We start from the raw sequence: 15,861 nt of genomic DNA, 5'->3' as shown, positions 1-15,861 counted from the left end.
GGCAGAGCCGCCTGGTTCCCTGGGGATGCTCAAGCCAGCGGAGGTGAGAGCAGGGGCCCCGTGGGAAGTGAATGGAGAAGGGTCCTTTCTTCTCCTGGTCCCTGTCCTGCCTTTCTTCCGAAGCCCTCCAAGTGCCTCCCTGCCCCTGTCTCTTACAGGATGGCTTGTTTCTAACCACCCAAGGGCCACAGTCATTCAGCACTTCCTGCCCCTGGGAATTTAGCAGCCCTTGCTCCGCCCTCGTGCCCCCATCCAAAGCGTTGAAACAACATATCTCTATGCTCCGTGTTTTCCCTCAATAGACAGCCCTATGACACTGTAGAGTATAAATAAGAATACAGTTCCCTTCAGTTATGACCCATAGCTAGTTTTCTATAAGTGTCTGTTGTCTTTATTAATCATTACCTGGAAATGGGTGTTAACAGTAGGGCAGTATTTGTGTTATGGATCTGTTGGGAGGATTCTCTGCTTTTTGCCTGTAAAGGTTCTGAGAACTTGGCTAGTAGTGATCTGTGTTGAGCTGGACATGAGTTCCCAGCCGGTTCTGGGAGTCTAAACCCAGCCTCCTCCTGGGCGTCAGGTACACAGTGCCAGAGGTTAAGTGGTCCTTGAATGTGTCCCACCTCCATTGCTCTTGGCTGCACTCCATTGTGTTGGACTGCTTCAACAACTGACTTGTGACCCCCACCCTCTTTTCTACTTAATTAAGACTGTGGCCTCAAAAGTATCACTTTAAAGAGATGCACTGGCTTGGCAGGATAGATGCACTACAGAATCCACAGACAAACCTTGGCTCCTTGTGGGAGACCATTGATTATCCCTGGTGAGTGTATCTAGTATTAGAATAGGCTCCTACTATCTCCATTCCTCCACTCCTTGGATTCCATGCCAGTTTTTTGTTTTTTTGGGTTTTTTGGTTTTTTGGTTTTCAGATCCACCCCCAAGACAACTGTGCTCTAAGCTCTAAGCCTTTGTTGTTTTTTTTTTGGGGGGGGGGTTGTCTCATATTCACTGAATAAAGTGGAACAGGGACCTAGTCACAAGATACCAGTAGCATCCTGTCCCCCTAGTTATGACATCAGGCATTGTCAGATACTCTGAGAGTAAAGGGGCTTAGCAACACAAGTTGCTACCAAAACCAGAGTCTGCCTGAATTAAGACTGTGCTGCGGGGAAATGAGCTGCTTATCGTTTCTCCCCATGCCAGTTTCATGAGCCATACACGAGCTCTTTCTTACATGGTGGCTCCTAGGTCTTGCTCATCTTTATATTGACAACTCTGTCCTGTTTCATGGCTAAATATGCACATAGTTTTATTAGGTTGATGGTGGGTGGATGGATGAGTGGGTGAGTAGGTGAAAGTGGTAAGAAGGGTGTCTCTGGAAAGTGAGACATTCATAGGTGGAGATCTGCAAGACACATAAAAAGGTAATGAACCCTTGGTACTAGGTCTCTGATTTATAACTAACAGCAACTCTGCCAACTAGCTTTGCGTGGGATGGTGGTATAGCTGTCTCAGTCCCTGACAAAGTCATTCTTTTACACTCAAGAACTCTTGCACATGTGCAGTGAGTCCTTGGGGGGGGGGGCTCTTGAGATCACTTCCTGGTTCTTTCCCTTCACTACAGAGTAAAATGGAGTCTCCCAAGACCTTCATGAGAAAGCTGCCCATCACTCCAGGATACTGCGGTAAGTAGCATTCGTGACAGTGGTCCTGGTCTCTGCTTGTCTTGGAGCGTTGCCCTTGTCTAACTGGGCTAGTGCAAGTACTTCAGCTTTTAAGACACACATTGAAGGCACCCAGTGCTGCAAGAAGGTGACAGCTAGCTTTGGATTAATTGAGGAGAAATCACTTAGGCCAGATCTTTCAGGACCTGCTAGGCATACCAGAAGCATTTAACACCCACTGAGTGGTTTGTAGGTAAGAACACACATAGTGATTGAGGACAGACAAGCAGTGCAGAAGTTGGGGCTTTGTCCTTCCCAAGTTGGGCTTCCCCAAGTCTCCCACAAGGGTGGTTCTCATTTTTCTCACTCCTTCCTGTGTCTCTCTCATACAGGGAGGCCAAGCACCTGCCCTACTGAGGATCTAGCCCTGAAATTCTATGTCTAAGAGCCCTTCTCTCTGACAGTTGAGAACAGTTGGTCTCTGTTCTTAGCGCTTCTTCCACTGCAGGTCTCTGAGTCACTGAGAACTGTGAGCATTCCAATAAGTGATGTATGTGCTCAGTGGGGCCCTGGGTTTTCATACTTAGCTGTCCTCAGAAGGGCCTATGCTTAGAGAATAGTCCAAGGTTTACCAGGCTCAGCCAGCCCCACTGGCTCAATAAGAGAATGGGCTTTGCCGACAGTTCAGATTTAGTTCACACCCCACTGTCTACTGTCAACGTGATTGTAAATAACCTTCTTTGTGTAAGGAATGGATTCTATGAAATGGCAACCAGCCCCATCAGCTCTTGATTCAAGTGGACTTTGTGAGTTTGAGTCTCCAGTTCGCCCCCTCTTCTCTCTTAAGGATACCAGTCTCTTCGTTTTTGAAGACAGCTTGAACATGGAATGATCTTGTTTTAGCTCCTTAATTATATTTTTAAGACCATATTTCCTCAGAAGGCCATGCCTATACCTATACTTGTAACCTGATATGCCTATCAGGGATTAAGGACTTGGATATGTGTATTTGGGGGATACAACTTACCAAATCACGTGGGATACTCTGGTGATTAAAGAAGGCAGCATATACACACCTGTGTAAGTATCTCGGTCCTCATCAGGACCCAGTGAGATGTCTTGTGTCATTAGGTATGTGGGTATCAGGCATGTGAATACACATACATAAGATAAAAGCAGGTCCTGGTGGTAGAGGTGCCACTTCCCAAAGAGCTCCAGGTCTCTGTGTCTCCTCCAAAGGCTGATTGCCCAGCAGTTGGGGCAATAGCTGGTATCGAGTTGTTGCTGTGACCAAGCGCCTGATAAGGATCAGTGTAAGGAACTTCTTGTGGCTACAGTTTGAGGGTACAGCCCATCATGGGCAGGAAGGCCTGGAAGCAAGAGCTCGTGGATGGGACTTTACATTATGATGGATCAAGAAGCAGAGAGAGGACAGGAAGTGGTACTTGTCTATAAACCTTAAAGCCCGCCTTCAGTCACCCACTTCCTGCAGCCAGACCCCACTTCCACAACCTCCCCCAAACAGCATCATGGGCCAAGTTTCAAATGTACAAGCCTGTGGAGACACACTTTACATTCAAACCATAACAGATGAGGGATTTTGGTCTTCAGCCCTGTCAAGGTTAGTAGATTAGATTCTTCTAGAAGGTGCTTTTCTTGTTGAGTACAGGAGTAAGGGCTGCTACATTCACCGTTAAAGCCAGGTTTTCTTTCTTTTTCTTTCTCTATCTCTCTCTCATGTATTTATTATATTAGTTATATTAGATATTTTCTTTATTTACATTTCAAATGTTATCTCCTTTCCTGGTTTCCCCTCCAAAAACCCCCTATCCCCTCCCCCTTTCCTCTGCTCACCAACCTACCCACTCCTGCTTCTTGGCCCTGGCATTCCCCTACACTGGGGCATAGAACCTTCACAGTACCAAGGGCCTCTCCTCCCATTGATGACCGACTAGACCATCCTCTGCTACATATGCAGCTGGAACCTCAAGGCCAACCATGTGTTTTCTTTGGTTGTAGGTTTTCTTTCTTTCTTTCTTTCTTTCTTTCTTTCTTTCTTTCTTTCTTTCTTTCTTCCTTCCTTCCTTCCTTCCTTCCTTCCTCTCTCTCTCTCTCTCTCTCTCTCTCTCTCTCTCTCTCTAGCAGGCTTAATTCTTTTATTTTTCTTGTACAAAATCCTTATGTGGTAGCCACAGCTGGAGCCTGGGTCCTGTGAACAGAGACTCTGGTGTGGGTTTTCACAAGATGATCAGTGAATTCCTGATAAGGAGACTTGGTGAGGACAGTCTATTTCCAGAGGTCGGGGGTCAGGTAGCTGTAAGTCTTGGAAATGGCATCAACGGTGGCCTTAGCAAAGTTGTCCAGGGTGCCAGTGCAGCCTCTGGCTGAAGTGTAGCAGTCATCTATACCGGCCATCATCAGGAGCTTCTTGGGCACAGGAACAGAGACAATGCCAGTGCCTCTGGGGGCAGGGATGAGACGCACCAGCACAGAGCCACAGCGGCCTGTCACCTTGCATGGAACAGTGTGGGGCTTGCCAATTCCCCCAGTAGCCTCTCCACACAGAGTCCTGGGTGCATCCCTAAAGGATGAGGTTCTGAAAATCATGCCCGTGCAGAAGCAGACTCGGGCTGGCCAGCAGACCAGGTTCAAGGTATTCTTTGCTATTGGGGACTACAATGGTCACATTGGTCCTGGTGTTAAGTAGGTTTTCTTTCTTAAGCAACAAAGGTGAAAACAGTGTGCTTCAGGATGGAGAGACATTTATTTACTTTGCAGCTTAACACTAAGTTCTTCACCAGTCCCCTCAGTCCTTTTGTTTTTGTTATTGTTGTTAAATGGTTTTATTGTGGCGATGCTATAACACTTAGGGATTCAGCATCCAGTTTAAATAAATAGTTGTGTTTTACCCTTACTAATTGTAATGATTACATGTTATTTTGAGGGAAATGGTGAAAAATTGTCCCGGGGGTGGGTCTTACAGATAATGAATTTACCTTTTTATGTTATAGTCTTGCTTTTAATGGGCCTGCAATTTCCCTATGGTCTGGCAAGAAAGATCCCAGATTGCATTTGGGAAGTGTCAAGGAAAATAAGCTTAAAAAAAAAAGATGAATAATTTCAATTACTCCTCAGACTATCATTTGGGCCCATTAAACGCTTTCCCCATTTGCTGTTCAGCCTGACATAGGGGGCTTTGCCATCAAAGTGTGTGACTGTCATTCGCCTTTGTTGAAATGGACCTTCCCTCCCCAGCTTCAAGGTCATTTTTCTGCAGCCTTGGGAGGGGCGAGCTATGATGCAAACAACAACACCGACTGTATTAATGGCCTCTGGAAAAATACAGCGTTGGTGGCGGTGGAGGGGAGCCAAATGGAGGGCTGTGGTGGCGGGTACAGAGGCAGGCTCTCAGACTGTAGCCCGTGTGCTCACTCCCTGTGATTCCCTGTACTCTCCCAGGCTTCATACCATGGCTCAGTTGCCAGGAAAGCTCCAGCGAGGACCGCATGAATCCCTGTGTGAAAGCGTTCCAGGAGAGAACGCAGAGATACAAGGAGGACCAGCAGGGATTAAACTGCTCTGTGGCCAACACCCCACCCCTGAAGCCCATCTGTTCTGAGGACACGGTCCTGTGGGTGTTGCATGAGTATGCCAAGAAGTACCACCCCCTGACTCTGGGTATGGCCCTCCCCAAATCATCGAATCACCTGCGTGAGATCCCAGCAGGCCATTGTGCAGCCCGAATGAGCACCTAGTGCTCATGTGGAGGGGAAGGGACCAATGTGGAGGGGAAGGAGTCCATAGGGAGGGGAAGGGACCCATGGGGGCGGTTGGGAGAGGCTGACAGCTCCCTCAGAGCCCTTTCAACATCAGCTTATCTGTGGATTCCACTTTGAGAGTTTTCTCTAAGCTGGCTGTCTTTGTTCTCTAAGCAGACATGATAGCCCTGTGAGGATGACTCAGTCATTCTCCACTAGAGGCCCCTAGAGTTACCCTCAAGGGGTCACAGCAAGGATGCTGACAATTTGTCCTAGATTTGAATCCCACTGCTGTAGATACTAATTCTGCAGGAAGGGGTTTCACACAGAATGACCGATGACGCAGTGACAATTTAATGCAATTTTAAACTGGATTGTTTGTATATCTAAAGGGGAGAGAAATGGAGGGCCGGGGAATGGTTCAGTTGGCAGAGTGCTCACTGAACAAGCCTGAGGACACATTTGATCCCCCGCAGAGCAGATGTAAATAAGCCAGGTATGGCAGCCCATGACTGTCATCATTGCATAGGTGGGTCTCAGGGGCTTGCTGGCCAACTAGCATAGCCAAATTGATCTCCAGAGCCATTGCTGTATCCAGCCTCAAAAAATAAGGCATGACTGTCTAAAGAAGACATTCAGTGTGGACCTTTGGCCTCCACAAGTATGTGGACGCACACCGGCACACACACACACACACACACACACACACACACACCACAGAGTCACACTTAGTTGTTAATACTGAGTTGTTTAGATACTTATCCACAATGTTTAATAATTTATACGTGCAGAGCAGATGGACTAGGCATCCCCTAAGGAGCTGTCCAGCTTTGATCTGGAACTCAGTGTCTCACTTGGTTCTTCCAGCACATGAAGAAGGCAGTGAAGCTAGCCAAGGCCACCCTGACAATCACTGTGACCACCAGGACCTAATGTGCAGGGCCTTCTGGTTCTGATTCTGATATGCTTTCTCCCACCTGGAGACTCTGCTGAATTTAGGGTCCAAGAGCGGGTGTGCCCTGGACCTATTTTAACTGCTTCCTGGCTATGCCTCAGGACTTGCCTCAGAAGTAACACATGGAGCTATCAGTAGCATGTGCTTCCAAGGCTGCTGCTGAGAGAAGGAAAGGCAAAATCAGGAGAGAAGCTGGCACACAGTGAGGCCCTAGGTGTGGCCTAGAGGTTCCTGGGATATCTGCTCTTAAGCCAGGGAACTTGGGAGTTCTTTCCACTGTGCTTCTCTGAAACTCTCAGGACCCTTGCTGTCTCCTTTACAGAATGCAAAAACGAGAAGAAACCGCTGCAGGAGCCCCCTATCCCTGGCTGGGCAGGCTACCTGCCCAGAGCTAGGGTCACTGAATTTGGCTATGCCACAAGGTATACCATCATGGCCAAAAAGTGCTACAAGGACTTCCTGGATTTGGTGGAGCAAGCCAAGAGGGCTCAGCTGAAGCCATATGAGCAGTAAGTGTAGCTTGCATCACACATAAACTGCAGGGCCTAGGGAGCAGAACCAGGGGCAGGGGTAGGGCAGGGACAGCAGGACACTCATACAGTGTCAGCCCAGCTCTGAACACATCTCCCCCAGCTGTGCCTTGGAAGGGCTGGGAGCAACAAACAGACCAAGTTCTCAGCACAAAGGAGACTTATTTACCCCAGAGGAACTAAGGGCAGGGAATAAGAGACAAAGCAGATGGGCAAGGGTGGTGGGGAGGTGATGACAAGGGAGAGGAGGGAAGGACCATTTGTCTAGGGAGGGAGGGGTGGACAGAGGACTGCCTCTGGATAAAGAAGAGACAGATGTGGCACATAGGCAAATGGCAATTTATAAAGGTGCAAGGGGAAACTTCGAGTTAGGATCAGATGTTTAATTTTGACTAGACAGGTTAATTTGGACAGCCATAAGGGGGCTTTCAATTGCTGGACTTCAATTCTTTGATAGCTGGACCTTGGTAGTCAGGCTTCGGAGGGGGAAGTGGCCAAATAAGGGAATACACCTTGGTGGCTGGCTTTAGATATGTAATCTAATGGTTTCTAGCAAAGCAGAGGGAATAGGGGATACAGGCGAGGCCTGCCAGAGCTGTGCTTGCAATGCTCCTGCTAGCTAGAGTCCCATCACAACTGCCTGTCTCAGCACTGGCCTAAGACTTAAGATGCTAAGGGAAGCCAAGCATGATGGTGCACACCCATAGTTTCAGCAATCCAGAGGCAAAGGCTGGCTTAGTCTACATAGTGAGTTTCAGGACAGCCAAGGCTACATAGGGAGATCCAGTCTCAAAAAAATTAATCAAACAACAAAAAATGGGGGTGACTGGTTGTAACATCTGTCACCCCATTTATTGCTGGAATTGATTTGGGAGATCTGGCTGGCTGGGTGGTGTCCTCTTCCTCTGGTCTCTTCTCTCCTCCTGAAGTTGTCTGCTTTGTGGAAGAGGACTGATCTCCTGTGCTCCCTGCTAGAACCTCTAAGCAAGCTCTCAGGATGCTGAGGGAGGGAGCGGGCAGGGACACCGGAGCAGTGCATAGGGAAGCACTCAGCCTCAGTTTACCATCTGTGAAATAGGGATGGTATTTACAAACCTTAGGGTGGGTTATAAAGATTAGAACGAATGCACTGTGCTTGCTCAGGACCTGCATGCTAAACCTCATATTAAAAGATGTGATGTCATGCTTTCTGCTTATTTTAGAACATACGATGTGAGGGCTGCCCAGCCTCTTAGCCCTTCTTCAAAAATCTTGCAGCTGCAAGGTCTCTCACCCGCATTTCCAGAATTCTCTGGGCCAGGTAAGCTAGGGAGGCAGTGTTTCCTTCTGACCCCTTTGCTCAGCAAGGTCACCTGTGTGCAGCTCATATGGAATCTTTCTCTTCCAGGTCAAACACCCCCAAGTGAGGACCCCCAAGCTCCCAGGCCCTGTGGTTGTGCTCAGTGGTCCAGCCAGTCATGCAGCAGGAATGTGTATGGGGAGCCACCATCCTTAGCAAAGGCTTTTGCCGAGAGCTAGAGCCCTGCATCCTCCCTAGGAGATGTAAGCCTCAAGGGAGCACAGACACCTGTTGTACTTGCATCAAAATCAGCCCCCTCACCCTCTTTGGGCAATGAGGTGATTTAATAAGAATTCCTTAACTGCTGCCCCCAGTAATTAGCAGTGTCTCCTAAGACAGTCTGTGGATTCAGAGGCTACATCTCAGCGTACTAAGCTTGTTGGTTGTTTTGTTTGTTTGTTTGTTTATTTGTTTGTTTTTGGATTTTTGATCATACTCTGTGATTCTGAGAGGGAAATCAAGGCCAGACTGCTGGGAACAAAGAGACCTCAGGTGGTGAGAACAGACTCTTTGGAGGCAGCTTCAGTGACACAGTTCATTTAATGGGGGTTAGGGGAGGCACCAAGGCTATTCAAACCTTTGGGGAATGGGTAAGCTGCTATTGGGGTAACTGTACTGCTATAGAAAATATTTAATTTCAACTCAGGGCTTCTACCCTGCCTTTAGTTATTCAGTTCCCAGATAAAAGGCACATAATCTTTATATTTTTAATAAGCCTTAATCAGCACTAGAGCTGGGCAGATATCTACCCTTTCTGCTATTTCCCCATCAATAACCCCAAGTTTTAATTTGCCATGTTCCATCCGGGCAGCTCTTAACTCCAATTGGCCAGCCCTTGTGGCCATATATTTTTTTTTTTTTTGATTCGTATACCCCATGGATGCTTCCTCCTCTCTCCACCTTCTTCTCTCTCCTCTTCCATTTCCTCAGACCCTAAGCCCGGGAGCTGAAACCCTGCCTATCTGTCTTCTGCCCAGCTATAGGCTGTTGGCATCCTTATTCACCAATCAGAGATACCTTGGGGGACAAGATTACATGGCATCATTTGTGTACAGACATCCTTGGGGGCAACCAGGACTTGGGGGCCAGTATTTAGCATTGCAGTACAAGCAGAAGACAGTACATTATTGGCTGGGGCCAGGAGGAATTCCAGGGGCTGCTGGACACGACCTTATAAGGTTAGAAGAAGTTTAACCTGGCTACCAGGCTACATGACCTCCTCTGGTGGGCAAAGGTGGGCATGCAGGCCAGGGCAGTGTGGCAGCTATTCTACTTCTGCAGATCTCAGGATGAGATTTTTGGGGTTTGGACACATCACAAACCCACTATTGCTCTGGGCCTGTTCCTCACAGCTCCCCAGCCCTATGGGGGTGGGTAGTGGGAGTTCCAATGTGTTGACCTAGTAAAGGGTTCACCCAGGCTGTCTCTTCCTAACACCAGGGAAGCCTTATGTAGCTGAGCCAGACTCTTCTTCCAATCTCTCTAGCCAGACTAACCTTGTCAGCCATCATGGGTCCTGGTGTGGCCTGTCTCCAACCCTGTTTTTCTAGAGTTCAAGTCCTCCAGGAGACTCCAGTTGGCAGACACCAGCTTTGTGAGATTACCCAGGCTGTTTAAACACAGTACCCAGCTGGGTGGCATCACCACACAGGAAGTCCAGATCTGTAGGTTTCGTTTGCTGGGACCAAATAACTAAGATAGAACTCAAGGGAGGGAGGGTTTACTGAGGCTCAGGGTTTGAAGGTTAAGGATGCATCATGGTGGAGAAAGCATGGCAGGCAGGAGCATGAGGTGGCCAGACACATTACATTTTCAGTCAGAAAACCTAGGGCCCTCCCTGAAGTGACATGCTTCCTCCAGGGAGGCTCCACTGCCTCCGTGGGCCTCACCATTTCACAATAACACCACTTGGAAGGACAATGTTCAAGCACTGGTGTCGCCACAAACCATGTGGCCTTCCTCCTGTCACTCGGCATTCTTCCTGTGTGTTGACACACTGCCTCAACAGGGACACTGGCCACGTTGGCACTGGGAGCTCACTGTGCTTCAACCTGATGTCATCCTAAACTAATCAAGTCCGCAGAGACCCCGTTTCCAAGTCAATTGTATTCTGAGGTCGTTGTTTCTAAGCAACACAGTTCTGTCCCTAGGATTGGCTTCCTGCCTCTTTCCTCTGACTGGTGGCTCTCTGATTTCATGTGGCAGCTGTCAGAACCAAAAGGAATCAGAGAGAGACTGGAGGGGGAAGAGTCTGTCCATGGGCAGCAAAACATTCAGAGACTCGCAGAGCCTAAAGAGACAGCCTTTTCTGGGAGTTCCTCACGAAGCAAGGTCATCCGTGCTGCACAGTGCATAGCTGAGTTCTCTGCAGGGGAAAAAAAAAAGCACACAGGGGTTACGGGATGAATATGAATTGGTTCAAAGGTATTTTTAGGGCCAGAAAGATGGCTCAGTAGTAAAGACTCCTGCCATTAAGCCCGATGACTTAAATTCAATCCCTGGGACCCACATGATGGAAGGAGAGAACCAACTCCCGTAAGTTGTGTTGAGTGCCTAAATACATAAAAAAATAAATAAATAAAAATACCTCCAAAAACATATTGGAGTTTTTGGTTAAAGGCAAAAGGAAGCCATGTCTCAGCAGAAGGAAACTACTGTTCTCTATAAAGAGCTGAAGCAACACTCCAAGATCCGTAGGATTCTTCAGGGTTTTTTAACCCTGATGGAGTGATACTACAACCCCACAGAGGAACCAGGAAGTGTGTCCTGCAGCTGCTTGAGCTATACTGTGTGGCTCCGGTTGCTGCTGCTTCTCCATCAAGCTCCCGGAGATGAGAGACTTGAGAGGTGTGTCTGCTCGACCCCTCTCATGATCTACAGTTTGCAGGTAGCTGCGTCAGACTACTGGAGACTTTGCTGGGAAATGGAGGAGATGACAAACTGGCGTGTTAATCACTTGCTCTCCTCCCAGGAGTCAAAGCCCGTGTCAATATTTAATTTCTTTGACTAATTCATTTTGCCGCAACTTTTTAAAAAACCTTAATCTTCCAACAACTCCTCTCCTGCCCCCTGGAAAACAACCCAGTGGGAGAGGTCGTGAGGTTAGAGGCAGTCCAACCCTGAGAGAGGGGGAGAGGGTAGAGGAAGTCCAACCCTGAGCAGCCTGTGCTTTGCCAGGTCACCATCACCAAGTTCAGGGTGCAGGATTGCCATCCCTTTTGTCTCCTCCGTTCTGCTTTGCCATTCTTTCCCTTGCTCTTCATCCTTGCTGTTTCCCTCTAGCCTATAATTTCCAAAAGCTCCTGTCGGCCAGGAGGGGTGTATCCAGGTGATTCTTGCCTCGAGCAAATTATCATTATTAGCACAAGCTGCATCCATAATGAGCTCACTCTTGCCACTAAAAACAATTCTATTACCTGAGGTGGAGGAGGAGGAGGAGAAGGGAAGAGGGGGAGGAGAAGAGGAGGAGGAAGAGGAGGGGAGGAGAAGAGGAAAAGGAGGAATAAAAGAAGGGGAAGGAAGAGGAGGAGAAGGGGAGGAGAGAAGAGGAAGAGGAGGAAGAGGAGGAAGACAAGAGGAAGAAACAATTTCTTGAGCCAACTGTGCCTCTTGCCAATATAACTTGCTCTCTGTGGCAATGAAAGTCCTCGTTTTAGGGTCACCTTTGCTTTCTGTACAAACTTGATAGCCCTTCCCCCTCCAGGCTGCTTGAGAGGGAACACCAGCACTCCCTGTCCCTGTCACAGGTTCCACAATGTGACCAGCTGCTAGTAAAGAGGACCCCAATCTTAGCTTTGATTTTGCTCAAGCACAGCTGTGTGCAGTCTAGGCAGCAGATCTCCAGAGTTCAAACCTCAGTACTTTCCGTAGGCAGCTGGACCGAGGCTGGATAAGGAAGCTAGCTAAGAATAAGCTAGTGAGCTAGCCAGCAAGAGGAGCCTTACTCCTTCCTCAGTTCCTGCTTCCAGTTCTTTACCTGACTTCCTCAATAAGGAATTGTGACCAGTGTTCCAGCTAGAATAACCCCTCTCCTCCTCAAGATGATTTTGGTCAGAGCGTTTACCACAGCAGCAGACAGCAAGCCAGAACAGGGCCAGACAGTTACATATTATAAGCTTGAAGGACCATATGGACTTTGACAAGGACTATCACAGTCAGTAGGGGAATGGCCACAGTGTTTTGATAAAACTTTGTTGACACACACAAATTTTCCATTCATACACTCTTCCTGTATCATGAAATGTCATTTGTACTTTGAATTTCTACGAAACAATTAGAACCATGAATGCCATTCTTAGCAAAGGGAGAGAGGGAGGACAAACAGCAGGGGGTTTAGAACTCTCTCCAGCCTCTCTCCTCTTAGCAACAAATTAAGCCAAAAGCCTGGCGCTAGCCAGACTCTAGTTGTCAGTGATTTGGTACAGTATGGGCCAGCAAGCACCCCTCTGAGAGACAACCCACTGGAAGATTCCAGAAACACAGCCTCCTGCAGCTAGAGCTCTGAGAATTCAGCCCAAACCCATGGCCAAAAGGCAGGAGGACAAAGACCAGCGTGGAGCTTGTATTAGTGGGGAGAAAGCCTACGGTGGCTTGAGAGATGGCAGAAACAAAGGCCCAGGAGAGGCTTTTTATACCATGCATTAAAGTTAAAATCTAATTTAGATGAAAATTGAGGCGCAGAAATGAAAAGTGTGTGTGTCTTTAGCCGTTCAGCTGTATGCCCTCTAACGCTAGCTTCACAAAATACGTTTGCTTGGCTTGAAAATAAAGACGATATTTCTCCTTTTTCGGCAATTCGATTTTGTTGTTTTTGCAAATTGTTTTAGCTTTGTGAACAGTACAAACTCCATTTCTGATCTGCCACCCACAAAAACAGAGCATTAAAGTGTTTAAGGTTCAATCAAAGGCTTGCTGCGTGCGGCACAATATTAAAATAACAGAAAAATCAATTCCATTTTTATCTTGAACATGGTTTGTCACAAATAGCATTCTAATAGATAACTGATTATATGGTAGCAAATGTAATTTATATATACCGAGAGCTACGCCTTTGTCGGCCGTCATTAAGGAATTTGACACGTATGCAGGGGAACAATAAATGTCAGCTGAAATATACACCAGCCAGATAGAAATGGGATGCTGAAATGCATGCCACTGGCATACACTATACTTATAAGTAATAATATGCAGTCTAAAGTAGCTTGGGTTTTCAAACAAGAACACTTTTTACGTTGTCATTTAAAATATCTCATATTTCTGAAGGTCAGGAATAAATGGCCCTATTAGCATTAAAAGCTAGTAAAAGATATTCATTTAACATAACATTTTATGAAATAGCTTTGTAAAGCACTCATTTTTCTCACCCCATGGGGGCCGAGAAGATGCAACGAAGATGCTGGATTCTCCAAGGGTGCCTTCACGTTGCACCCTCGTGGCTGTTAACATCTTTATTCAGAAGACTCTTTATGGAATTATGCGGCTCGAGGCTGGGAGGGTTAGTGCCGTGGAGTAAGTCGTCCTCACAGCCATGGCCTTGGCTGCCTGGCAGTGCCACATCGTCTAGGGATGTTAATGTCATGCTAGGGGAATGGGGTGAGGCTGTCAGGGGTGAGGCTTGATAGAGGGTTTTCTGTAACAATGTAACAATCGTAACAATGTAACAATCGTAGGTCTGGGGAAGGGAGAAGGAGAGACTCCTACCTTGAGCTTCAGCAACAGCAGCTGATGAGTCAGGACCTGAATTCAAATAGAGGTAGAGGTGCATCCTGGGGGAGGCAGCCCTTGAAGGCCTTTTGGTTGCCTTTTCCCTTCCATAGCTATGAACTGCAAACACAGTAACAGACTTGATCTTCTGGATCCCCTACAACCAGTCAGTCTCTATCTATCCTCTTTTCGCTACAGTTGGATTTTTAAAAATTATTTTATTTACATTCCAAATGTTGCCCCCCCCCCCGGTTTCCAATCCCCCCTCCAAGAGTTCTTCATGCATCCCCCCTCCCCTTTGCCTCTGAGAGGGTGCTCCCTCACCCCTTTTACCCACCTACCCACTCCTATCATCCCCCTTCCTTGGAGCATCAAGTATCTACAGGATTAGGCACATCTTGTCCCTCTAAAAATCCAAACCTAACTCAAGCGGTTAGATTTGGGCTTTTGTAAAGTTAAACTACTAAGAAACCATACTGACAGTTATCAAAAAAAAATTTATCACCTTTATCTCAACTTCTTTTGTAATTAAAATAGATAATGCTCTTTTCTGGACTCTTGGGAGGGTTCCAAGCGGCTTTCTTGGCTGTCATGATATTTCAAATAGCCTGGGTGGTGGGCAGTAATATTTTAGAGTGAAGTTAACAAAAATGGGCCTCCACGGCAGCTCCTCGGTCCTACTTGTGTTCCCCCCAGGGCGTGGGGGCTCTACCTATTTTGGTACACATGGATCCCGGTTTACTTTTGTTTGAAAAGTTTAAGTTTTGTGTAATATGTTGAGTGTTTTGGTCTTCTCTGCATCCTTCTGGTTACTCACGTGAGGTGGAATCTCCAGGGCTTGTACTGCACTTTCCCTTGATGTGCTTTGGATGTGGTCAGATGTGTACACCCCCCCCCCCCACAAACACACAGGCATTGAGATGTCATGGGTCCTCATGAGCTGAGGCCTTTGGGAAAAGGATAACATCAGGAGGCCACCACTGTTGGAAGAGATGAGTGAGGGTCAGGTCTCAGGAATGGATTTCTCATGAGGACAGGCTGCTATGGGATTAGTTTGACCTTCTGCTTCTCTCTTGTTTCTGCACACACCCACGTGTCCACCATGTTGTGCTTGCCATTTAGACTCTCCAGCTACCAGAATTGTGAGAGGCATGAGAAAGAAGCCCTTTCCTCTGTGCATTGCCAGCATCGGGCACTTTGCCGTTGTTATCGCTTGTTTCAATAGTAACAGATTAGAGCAGCCTCCCCATGGACTACCTGCTCACTTACACCTGTTATTTTCCTCTCTAAGTCTCTTCTGGTTACGTTATCTGAATACTGGGCCTTGGTTGTGCATACTTCACAGCCTTCTCTGAGGCTGTGGCTTGTCTTACCCACTTGCCTTTGAGTCTCCGTTGCTCTGAAATAAAAACTGTGTCTACCAGCACGTCTTGCCTCATGCATTGGCTGCTGTTTATGTGCCAGGCACTGTGGTATGTGGTTTTCATGCATGCCATATTTACTTAATCCTAACTGCTGCCCTGTGTGTAAGGTGTGACTGTCGAGCCCGCAGGAGGCATGTGGTGCAGTGACAGCCAGGAACCAACTGAAAAGATTCATTTCTACTGTTAAGATCTGTAGGGTCTGGAGAGGTAGCTCAGTGGTTAAGAGCAGGTACTGCTCTCACAGAGGACCAGAGTTTGGTTCCTAGTACCCATAATGGGCAGTTCATAGCCATTTATAACTCTAGATTGTATACACACACACACACACACACACACACACACACACACGGTGGGGGCGGGGGGAGAGATGCACACATAACCTAGAAAAGGAGTTTGCGGTTAAGGAGAAGAGTTTGCCGCAAACCCAGAAAGAACTGTATTCAGTGTTTCCCTCTAGGTTGTATGTCTCTTAAGGAGCTTTAAAA

General features: G+C 47.4%; 1 protein-coding gene and 1 long non-coding RNA gene across 4 annotated transcripts; one reads left to right on the top strand and one right to left on the bottom strand.

Moving 5' to 3' along the window:
- The first annotated feature begins 9 nt into the window (after nucleotides 1–9).
- 1700019N19Rik (RIKEN cDNA 1700019N19 gene) lies at nucleotides 10–8,623 on the top strand. 3 transcript variants are annotated; one of them, NM_026208.2, is made up of 6 exons: nucleotides 10–43; nucleotides 1,628–1,688; nucleotides 5,127–5,345; nucleotides 6,703–6,889; nucleotides 8,113–8,210; nucleotides 8,298–8,621. In NM_026208.2, exons 1-6 carry the CDS (start codon nucleotides 26–28, stop codon nucleotides 8,426–8,428), a joined length of 714 nt encoding a protein of 237 aa, NP_080484.1. In that variant the 5' UTR covers nucleotides 10–25; the 3' UTR covers nucleotides 8,429–8,621. The 3 variants fall into 3 exon arrangements, with proteins under 3 accessions (NP_080484.1, NP_001355618.1, NP_001355617.1); NM_001368689.1 differs by lacking the exon at nucleotides 10–43 and adding an exon at nucleotides 727–823 and having other exon boundaries at nucleotides 8,298–8,623; NM_001368688.1 differs by lacking the exon at nucleotides 10–43 and adding an exon at nucleotides 1,132–1,427 and having other exon boundaries at nucleotides 8,298–8,623.
- Nucleotides 8,624–10,235: 1,612 nt separating this feature from the next.
- On the bottom strand, nucleotides 10,236–14,136 carry Gm52394. Its single transcript, XR_003952908.1, has 3 exons — nucleotides 13,950–14,136; nucleotides 13,613–13,828; nucleotides 10,236–10,614 (listed from the first exon to the last, which is right to left on the bottom strand). It is a non-coding gene; the product is annotated as a predicted gene, 52394 (long non-coding RNA).
- Nucleotides 14,137–15,861: the final 1,725 nt, after the last annotated feature.

Source organism: Mus musculus, chromosome 19, assembly GCF_000001635.26.
Source record: "Mus musculus strain C57BL/6J chromosome 19, GRCm38.p6 C57BL/6J".
Taxonomy (NCBI): domain Eukaryota; kingdom Metazoa; phylum Chordata; class Mammalia; order Rodentia; family Muridae; genus Mus; species Mus musculus.
Note: the sequence above shows the minus strand (reverse complement) of the source record. Positions and strands in the feature narration are given on the sequence as shown.